At 39.0% G+C, this 10879-nt stretch overlaps 1 protein-coding gene across 3 annotated transcripts; it reads right to left on the bottom strand.

Moving 5' to 3' along the window:
- Nucleotides 1-799: 799 nt before the first annotated feature.
- Nucleotides 800-10372, bottom strand: jam2b (junctional adhesion molecule 2b). Of its 3 annotated transcripts, none has more exons than XM_039817209.1 (11): nt 9599-10372; nt 8330-8566; nt 5619-5684; nt 5299-5409; nt 4958-5107; nt 3600-3781; nt 3203-3311; nt 2991-3098; nt 1845-1863; nt 1698-1746; nt 800-1554 (listed from the first exon to the last, which is right to left on the bottom strand). In XM_039817209.1, exons 2-11 carry the CDS (start codon nt 8370-8372, stop codon nt 1516-1518), a joined length of 876 nt encoding a protein of 291 aa, XP_039673143.1. In that variant the 5' UTR covers nt 8373-8566; nt 9599-10372; the 3' UTR covers nt 800-1515. The 3 variants fall into 3 exon arrangements, with proteins under 3 accessions (XP_039673143.1, XP_039673142.1, XP_039673144.1); XM_039817208.1 differs by having other exon boundaries at nt 8330-8559; XM_039817210.1 differs by lacking the exon at nt 9599-10372 and adding an exon at nt 8870-9577 and having other exon boundaries at nt 8330-8559.
- Between the last annotated feature and the right edge of the window lie 507 nt (nt 10373-10879).

Here is a 10879-nt window from a genome sequence, read left to right as displayed (position 1 = left end):
CAGGGCAATTCAAAGTGCTTTACATAAAACATTAAAGAGCAAGGTAAGGTCAAAAGTTCAATGTGTGCTGCACCCTTTGGCCGAATACAATCACCTGTGTTTTTTAGCCTAAAAATAATCGGTTTGTTTTATTAATGTATATATTAATTTTTCAAATATAAATTATACTATTTACACAATTTTTTATTTATTTATAAATCAACCACAGCAATTTCTTGGGGGTGCTATGGAAATCCTAGGGGTAGACTAGCTACAGCACCGCCTAGCCCCTCCCTGGCGCCGCCTATGCCGATGTATAACTTTGTACAGTACAGCTACTGTATATATCTTTATAATAAACACATAGTAACCATTGTTTGGCCCTTTTTCTAACATGGAGGGAAAAGAGAGAAAATTGTGACTCAATTCTGTTAACTACACAAAATCTAAGAATGTATTAAATAATGAAAATAAGAAATAAAAAAAGAGTAAGAGTCTACAGTAATGCTAGTGGCACTTGTTATTTTCTATTCTCTTGGCTCTTTAATTAATGATTTAATTGGATTCAAATGTTCCTTTGTGTGTTTCTTTTGCATTTTGTTTCAAAGCTTTTGGTATTTTGCGTAAAGAACTTTGAATTGCTTTGTTGCTGAAATGTGCTATATACATAAACTTGCCTTGCCTACCTAAGCATGCTAGCATGCTAACATTTGCTAATGAGCAATAAACAAGCATTTCAGACGTTTGTAATTGTATAACAGGTTTGACAATAAACATCTTGAATCCACCAACAAGCCAATAAACTCACAACACTGTGAGCTATTTCTTTCCTTACCTTTTAATTTACTGAACAAGTGATAGACTCATCAAAATAGTATCAAAGATTTCAATAGTGTCCTAAGCACCATTCAGTGTGTGCAGACACCCGTTCATTTGTCGCTCAATTCACAATATTTAAATTTACAGCCAAAGATTAAACAATTATGAGAACACAAACACGTTTAAAAAATATAACAAGAAAAAAACTCATATAAAACATATCTGCATCTAAATATAAATGAAAGGCAATAAGAAGGATACACTCTATACAGTACTTGTCATTACCAGTGTGGATGAATAAGAGTTACTTGTCTATAGGTGGCGAAAGAGAGCTACAACTTAAACTGAAGGGTCTGACCTTGGCCCCTAAAGAATGAGGAGTTTAAAAAACAAGATTTTAAGATTTCTTGACACAAATAATGAAACATATGTTATAGCATTTGAGTTAAACGCTGAATTTACAGTACTGTAAGTTGGTAGTAGATAATAAGGTAGGAGCCCTTTTCCACACTATCAACACATAAATGCCAGTGTTTAGCAAGCAACAGGGTTTTTGCAAAATCTTGTATCACTCTTTTTTGGCTTAATATTTGAGGATCTGCATGTCTCAGAAAGCAGCGAGCAGCCGTCCAAAAGCAAGGCGACGGTCAGTGTGTTGAACAATAAGCGTACACTTTAGATTCTGGATGGTTTGAAGACAAAGTGAGTGTTTCACCCTCAGATCATGAAGGAGTGAGCTGGTTTGTAGTGCTTGATCTGTCGAGAGCAGAGAGACGTACAATGAATCATTTCCTTTAATTAGCCAGGGACCAGTGTTATCAGCAACTTATCAACAATTTATCGGCAACCCAGCAAGCAAAACAAGATGTGACAAGATAACAATCCCTCTGATCACTCACATTGCGGATGGGAGGAGGTGGTGGAGGAGGAGGGTTGAAGGACTTGGTGCTGAAAGACAAGGAGGCCGTTTAGTCTGAGCTCATTACCAGCCAATAACACACAGCTACAGGTGAAACAAGAGTTAGACTGACAAGTGAAACCCTCACCTTTTTGTTTTTTTGTCCTCTGTTCAAAGAAACAACAAAGAAGAAAAGTTAACATTTGTCATGATCACTAATTGCCAAATAGATTGCCAGACATTGTCTTTTGGCAATGGTGGATAGTAATTATTTACTCAAGTAAGCATTAAGACTCGTGTTTCTGTCCACCTGACAAATGTTAGTTCAATATTCACTCTCTTTCAGCTCTCCTGAGGCAAATAAAAAAAGCTCCACTTTGTTAACCAGCTAATTGTGTCTGTCTGCTGTTTGGTGCTGAGCAGGTAGTGTACAGTGGATTTATTAGAGCTTTGTCACTAAAAACAAGAATGATAGCTCACCTAGCAGAGTGTAAAGTCCTTTGCAGAGGCCGGCGTTTGAATCCGACCTGCGTCCCTTTGCTGCATGTCATCCCCCCCCCCTTCCTGTCTATCCATTGTCACTATCTAATAAAAAGGGAAAAAGCTCCAAAAAATAATCTTAAAAAAAAGTATGTGTGTTTAATTAAATAAATATTATAAATGTAAGACTTTTATTTGCTAAGGAGCATATTACATTTTGTTCTTTATACTTTTAGTTAAAGCTTTAGTGCTTAACTGTTTTATATTAATAAACAGCCGTTACATTCAAGCCATTGCCAAATGAGTTGCTACAAATCTAATTAAGACTATCAGCTCCACACAACTCTCTCTGTATTTCTCAGTATGGCTGTGTTCAGAAACTGGTGTCGTCCGGCAACTTTCGCCTCCGGCAACTACCTCTTCTGAAGAGTCCATCATGTTTTTTTAATCCTCCATGTCCTCCTTGGCTACTAGCAACTGAGTGGAGGAGGGGTGGGGGTTGCGCGATCACAGAATGTTTGTATAATGTGGATGCGCCGAAAGTTTTGTTGTCATTATTTAGAATTCCTCATGGGGGAGACAGAAACTACGCACTATAGCCTTAAGTAAAGGATGTGAATACTTCCACTGTCTGTCAGTTAGACCGACAGACCAACACTTTTTCAAGTCAATTCTCTGTGACTTTCACATAGTTTGAATGCAAATGCCTCAAATGTAAAAGCAACACAACACACACACACACACACACACACACACACACACACACACACACACACACACACAACCACACACAGAGAAACATCACACTACTCACTCTTGCAGCAGCCTCGGCGTTGACAGACACACACACAGATGCAGCAGAAAAGGACGAGCGACAGAAAACCTGCAGCACCTGCTATCAAAATTGTCATATTCAAAGGATCTAGAAGAAGGGGAAAGAGAGGATTTCCTCAGTCTTTGTTGTTGTTTGTTGGAGTGGATCGAAACAGTTAAACTTCAAAGAGATGCTTTACCAAACTTGCTTACATTCAATAACTTTCAGTTTTTGGGCCACACAGCTTTTAGGCGCCCCCACACTGTTGGAGGACTCACAGCGGTACATCCCTGAGTCTGTTTTGGACACACTTGTAAACTTCTGCTCCAGACAAAGACAAGTTGAGAGTTGAATTGAAGACAGTTCGTCTTTACATGTATAACTGTGTTTATATACTCCTGGGTGCATTTAAGAGGACCAGTGTGTAGGATTCAGGGGGGATTATTGGCAGAAATGGAATAAGAATCGTGTTTCTGTTAGTTTAGAATGAGCCCTTCATATCATAAGGGGGCGGTCCTCTTCCACGGAGGCCTGCAGCCTCACCGCTAGATGCCACTAAATCCTACACACTGGTCCTTTAAGTGTTTGTAGAATTTAGTGTGAACTTACCAGTGCGCCTTTGTTTGGGTCGACACTGTATGGAGTATCTGCTGTGGCCGTCAAAGCCTTGTTGTCTTTGTACCAGCGGTAGGTGGCAGGAGGAACACTGAGTTTGTCCTTACAGTGAAGCTCCAGGCCTGAGCCCACAAACACAGAGCTCGGTACCTCACAGGACGGGACATGAGGAGGCACTGAGGAGGCAGAGATGAAAACAGCTTGAGTTAAAGCATTTAGGGAAGACCTTAAAACACTTACAACATTACTTTTGTAGGTGCATTTTGATGTTTGATGATGGATGTAGAGGGGTCTAATGATTACTTTGCTGCATCAAAGCACTCCTCCCTCTACCAGGACTGAGAAGCTGTTTTTTGTTTTCACTACTGTCATTACTGGCAACAGTTTGAAGTACACACTGGTAATATCAGAACATGTAATACAATAAACAAGAAAAATGACAGGCCTGACATTTATAAACCATTGACCATTCATAGTCACTACGCAATGCCAGGGGTCCAAGTACATTGAACTTAACGAGCACTTGAAAACATACAGCATGCATGAATTGTCACATTGTTGTCAAGTACTTGGCCACCTGGGGATTCAAACCTGAGGTCAAAGGTGACTTTCTGATTGCACCAATAGAGAGACATGGTTGTTAACACTCACAAGTTGAGGCAATGACATCATATGTGCAAAAGTTCAGGTGAATTGTCAAATACTTTGGTAATGTTTGATGAAACATTTGGCGAAATATAAAATGTTATGCATACTATCCTAATTACCATGTTTTGCATAATTGTTGTCAGTTGTCTAGCAACGATGATCTCACAAGTTAACCCCATAGACAGTAAAATAAATGGACAAATCAACCCCGTAGACTTGCAACGGAGAGCAGTGAAGTCTATTAGAAGCTCTTTTCCTAAACAATGGACAAATAAAGTCTTTAAACGCTTCAGATGTAAAGTTATTCGCTGTCAAAGTGATGCCAAAATGAATGGCAGTCAATGGAATGCTAACAGCGGGTGAGTGCTAGGTAGCATCAAAATGGCTCCATAGTAGGTATGCTTTGCGGAGGCTGGCTTACCCCCTTGGATAAACCTCTTTATGGTTAAACCACTTGAACACAGGGCGTATTCACATGTAGCAGTACGTAACTTACTGTGGCACGGACACGTTAAAGCAGCACGTTTGATTTAAGACAGTGAAATGAAAGACATTTTCCAAGTTCAAATCCATATTCAGTCAGTGTTATGATAAATCTTTAAAAATTCTGTTTTGAGTATTTTTATATCATAACAAATCCATATAGATTCACCCTCATATATGCATATTCACAAAAACACAAGCCTACAGGTTTCCCATCATACCAAGCACATTGAGGGTTACAGTAGCTTCTCCGAGGTTGACATGGTCCTCGCCAGCGGTCACCTCACAGCGGTATTCCCCTGAGTCTTTCTGAGTAACAGAGTGTATTGTCAGCGTTGCTCCCTCCATCTTTGCCCGTCCTGCATAAGACCCTATAGTGAAAGGTGAGAGAAGATGGACAAAGCTTAACTAAGTGCTTAGCTTAAAAAAAAAAAAAAAAAAAAGAGAGAGAAATTAAAAAGTAATTACGAAAGGATGATGGAAAGAAATGGAGTAAAATATCAGCCATCAGTTCAGCAAAGTCAAAGGAATTCATGCAGTAGGCTAAAGGTCTGTCACTCACCAGTAAATTTGTGATTAAAGTACACAAATGTCACCCCCTTTCCTTTCTTCTTCCACTCGATTCGAGGATTTTGATCTTTCTCTGTCCTGAACTCACAGGCGAGCACAGCATCTGGAAGGACAGAAAACACAGCAGCAAAATGTCATACAGTAGATGTACTTTTGTTTGAATTGGCAGGTAATTCCTCCCATTATTTGTTGCTTTTTGTCACAACTGTGTACTCATGAAAAGTCATCAGCATTAAGTAATACTGGATGTGTTGATAAGGTTTGAAGGACAGTTCCAGATAGAGATAAATAAATGATTCAGCACAGTCTAACCTGTGTGCTCGTGGACCTCCACTTTGGGTTTACTGCTGCTTACTGTCACTGACAGACAGAGAGGACCTGCAGGGGTGAGAGGATCAATCAGTTGTTGTATATCGTTAGACGTTAAAGTACAAACATCTTTCTTCTGCTCACATTTTTGAATAAAACAAGAATTACATCTTGCTGTATGTAACATGCTATAGATATATATATATATATATATATATATATATATATACATATAAATTATATAGTTTCAGAATGTGGGCATGTTGGAGCTTTTGGACTCCAGTGCAATCAGAGAGACACAAACAGACATGTAAACAGGATAAAAGGCCCATGACAATGACTCACAGCCTACCAGTCATGGATTCACACCATATAGAAAAAATGCACAACATTAATTTCCAACAACTGAATATGTGCATATCTGCTTTCTTTTTGTGTGGATGCACACACACGCGCCCGCCATTCCTGTTAATGACATGAATACTGGCCTCCCACACTGACTCACTCTCACTTTCTGTCTCACTCACTCACTCACACACACACACACACACACACACACACACACACACACACGGTGCCAGGAGCGGTGGTGTCTAGGAATGCAGGTGATGGATGACTCTGACAAGCTGCTTTATCTCAACCTGATAACCTCTTTTAGTGAACTGTCCCTTCAGCACACACGAGCAGAGTCTACATTCTCCCACAAAAATGCATAGAAGTATACAAACAGGCTGTAGTGTACTAATGACAAAACTAAAATCATCCATTCAGAGTATCAAGGTTTGTCCTTTCTTTGTACAGAGAACAGCAGCTGTAGTCAGTTTAATTCCATGCCTATTATGATGGATTTGGCAACAAGTTTTAAAAGCTTGACCAAGCTATGGTTAAACATATTACCAAAAGGATGGGGATTGTGACAAAGCAGCCTTTCTTGATACCACACAGATAGACAGCAGAGAATGGAGCTATGCAGCAGATTTGTGAAGTTTCTATTGATGTTATACAGGTTTTTATGTTATGAAAACTTAAATCTGCCATAAATCCATTGTAACTCATTTTCATTCAAGCCGTTGCTTCCTGTGAAGGACAAAGCCACAACAAATTACATTAACAAGACAATCAGAATAACTTTGGAGCTTTTATATGTATATGGGAAAATACCGATGCATACGTCTTGTTTGGTATTATGAAAACAACATTTGGAGCAATGAGTGTGTGTTGCGCACATGCATGGAAAGCATGCTTTTCTTGCATGGACAAAGCAGCTCTTTGTGACAGTAACCTTACCCTTTTCAGCTGCACACACACACACACACACACACACACACACACTTTTAACCTCGACCCTTCAAAACCTGATTTTAACAGTAGACTTGAATCTTTGAAGAAACACATTTGAACACAAATGCAATATATTCTAAGATACACTGCAAATAATAAATGTCTAGTTCATGTAGACATATGATGTCCATGCTGTCACTGTTTTAAATGGAATGAATCTGAAATTTTCTTTTTTTATTATTATTGCATTTGATACTGAAATGGAATGTTTTAGTATTTTAAAAGCATTAGAAAGCACTTAAAGTCTATTTTGAATTCAGTATTACCAATCATGCCATACCATTACCATTGACTGGACACTAATGAAGACATTTTCTTCACCAGCTTTGTCTTAACTGAGGATAAGGATTTCAATTGTTTAATCTCTGTGAGGAAAATTTGGTCCTCATCAGTAAATACAAGAAAGATCAAAACAAATGTCAAAGCTGCAATCAACATAAAGCATGTTGTTTGGAGAGCAGCCTCTGTCCCTTAGAAATCCCACAGCAACTTCAAATGCATTTTTTTCAGATAGCAAGTGGTCGTTTTCATCTCAGTCCAATCAACAACAGGGTCAGTCAGAGGCTATCTTCAAACTGAAACGATGGGATCTCAGACTCCTCCGTGGGGCCACAAGATGGGTTTCATCAGCCTGTGGATCTCGGGTTCAAACGGCATCAGAGCGGGTTCGATGTAAACACAAATCCCCAAAACAACCACTCCCTGCACAATCTGATGCAGTCCCTGAACACATCACACCTCCTCCCCTTCATATGCACAAACTCAGTCACACAAACTGATAAACAATAAAATTAAACCAATCGGTTGAAATAATTTAGTTGTCAAAATACAAATCTCAGCTAAATAAGTAATTTTTTTTTTTTAAATGAAGGAAAAAAAATTACATTATCCTGCATTTCTGAGGGACTGTACAAAAATTCTTAGGGAGGAAGGGGTGGTCAGAAAAGGGCAGGGTTAATCCTTTTTTGTTCTTGTTGAAAAAATATTGGGAATCTTTTAATCTTTTAATTCTCCTTTGCAGATCATTTGTAACAAAAAAAAAATTATGAAAATGATTGTATATTTAGGTTAATTTTATAGTACACCATCTTAAATTATTCATGCTTTGCTTCTTTTTAAATGGTGAACCGAGTTGTATTAGGAGATTTGGGGTGAGGGTATTGCAGGGTCCAAAGAAAATGTTAACACTGGAGGGCCTTGCCTTTAAAAAGTGAAGCAAACATGCCAGTTTACATTATGTGCATATACTCTGTTAAACAGCATGCACTCCATCTGAAAACTTCTAGCAATAGATCTATTAAAGCCTCATTTTTCTGTAGTAACTTTAGCAAATTGTTTAATAAAGTTTCTAAAATCATTTTTAAAAAACTCACTCTGCAGTAAAGTAATGAGAAGAGGCAGCACCAACATCTTCATGCTGTTCAGTAGAAGTAGTCAGGGTGAGTTCAGATCCGTCCTGTGGTCTGTGTGTGTCCGCGGAGTCTGGATGAGATTTGTTCAACTCCAAACTCTCTGCAGCTTCTTCAAGTTTCATCTGTATCACGTGGGGAAGCACGCACCCGGGGGAGAGCTGCTGCTGCTCTCCTGTCGTTCAGGGAGACCACTGCCCTCTCAGAGCAAACAGGGGAAATATGAGCTTGTTTTATTTTGACACAGGTCTGCTCTTTGATCTGCCTTTTTACTATCTTATACAGTATTATTAGGACAACGTTCAAAACCCTTTCATATTTTTTGGTCTATTTTAGCTTATTTCACATTAGAAAGCTTAGAAATGTCCAGGATGACAAAGTCCAAGACTAATTTGCATTGTGATCCTTGTTGCAAGCGGCACAAAGCAGGAGTTGGGTATACAGACATTTTTGTAATCATTTTATCAAATGACAATTTTGAAACATAAAAAGTGATGAACTTACAGGTTGAATAAAGTTTCATAGCGACTTTCAGCTCATCATTTACCATTCAAGCCCATAACTGTACTGTTCTGGTTCACTCTCACTACTTTCATAGAGTCATTTTCAGCAATAAAAAAGCTCTAACAACTCACTGTACACTACCTGACCAGCACTAAACAACATACACACAGTAAGAATCTAACTGATGAACAAAGTGGAGCATTTACTACTGTATAGTAGCTAAAGTGACAGATATTTCCTTCAGGAGTTGGTAGAGACCAAAAACAGAGCTAAAAGAAAGTGGATATTGGAACACAACTCCAAATTAATGATAATGTTGCTCTGTTACTGCTGGGTGTGTAAATAAACAACTGTTTGCTAACAAGTTCACCATACCAACTCAAAAAGGTGATGATATGTCAATGTTGTGTTCACAACTTGTTTTGGCTGCCCCAAAGTGACCAAAAAAAGTTTATGAACATCCAAGTACAAGTTTGAGGTATGTGTATTATCCTCGTACTTCACCACTACCAACTCACATTGCACACATTACATTGTTCTACGCTTATCTGACAGCTACAGTTACTAGTTACATTGCAGCCTTGATGACACATCTGCAGAGAAAACTATGTCAGCTCTTCAGGAACAAATAAATACGTAATAAGTATTAATTTAATCTTAGCTACCTCTACCTTGACATAATTTCTTCAAAACATTGTGGTCCATCTGAATTTAAAAGACAACATTTACCATGGTTAGAGTTGCGGGTGTAATAGGAGGTGCAGAGATGGGACAGCTGCTGGCTGAGCTACTGTGTCCTTGGCTATTAGGTTTCTCACCACCACCAGCCACACAACAGCTCATTGTCGCTCATTCTAGTTAATGTGCACACATGCTTGCATTTGTAGCCATATGCACCCACACAGACACACACAGGGGCCATACTTGCAGACACGTGTGCATAAGCATAAGAGAGAAATACAAAGTCCCAAAATCTCTGCTGCAGCACCTGTTCACTATCAACAATCCCAGCTGCTCTGCAGGACATACTGATGTCACATTACACACAGTACCACACACATTCATAACACAGCTCCTCACCCACTGCTCACTTTACACAAACATTTTTAAAATAAAATATCTTGTATGAACAAAACTATTTAAATGCACTGCAATCTTTGGTGACAAACAGTGTGAGGAACAGCTGCCCTCCTACACTCCTGCACACAATTCAACTAAACACTGTGGCTGTTTATGCCAACAATGACTACACCTGGATTAAATCAGGGTTCCTTTGTTGGTTCTGTTGCACCAATACTTTAACCCTAGTTTAAAGCTTAACAGGGTCTAAATGCAAAACCACCAGAAAAAGACACAAAACGACTACAAACTACACTTTTTGTGACATCCATGACCCACGTGAGCCCACACGTTACTGCGTAACTGCAGCGTCCCCAGTTCTAATTTTGCTGGGGACCTTTGTTGCACGTCATCTTCTCTTTCTTGCATTCCCACTGTATTAGATCTTTTTCTCAGCAGAGAGACGCAGGTGTAACTCATCACATAATGATGGATGTGTGCCATTTAAGGGCTCCAGTAAGCTATGTCTTTGAGCCGGCATGCACAATACAAAACCAAATGGTATGCTGCCTTCATTAATAAAATTAATTACACCTGTGCTTATCCTGCTGTCACATGTCCAAATGTCTGCTGTGAAATAGGGTCTATATTAAATTATTTATATTATAAAGGCAAAAATGTCCACAAAAGATACCAAAATAAATTCTAAAGATCAAGCAGCAGCCACATAGCACCTAACCATCCATTTCCCTTCCAGCCAATCACAGCTCAGAACAACACAGATTTGAGGGACTCAGAAAGCAACTTGCCAGACGTAAATGTGGGTGGCCTGCAAGATCATAGGATCACCAAAACTGGATGACTAGAGGAGGAAATATTATTTCTGATTCAGTGAATCCTAGTTTCTGTTGAGACAGGCTGATATGAGGAAATACATTGAAACACACTAAA

Source organism: Perca fluviatilis, chromosome 12, assembly GCF_010015445.1.
Source record: "Perca fluviatilis chromosome 12, GENO_Pfluv_1.0, whole genome shotgun sequence".
Taxonomy (NCBI): domain Eukaryota; kingdom Metazoa; phylum Chordata; class Actinopteri; order Perciformes; family Percidae; genus Perca; species Perca fluviatilis.
Note: the sequence above shows the minus strand (reverse complement) of the source record. Positions and strands in the feature narration are given on the sequence as shown.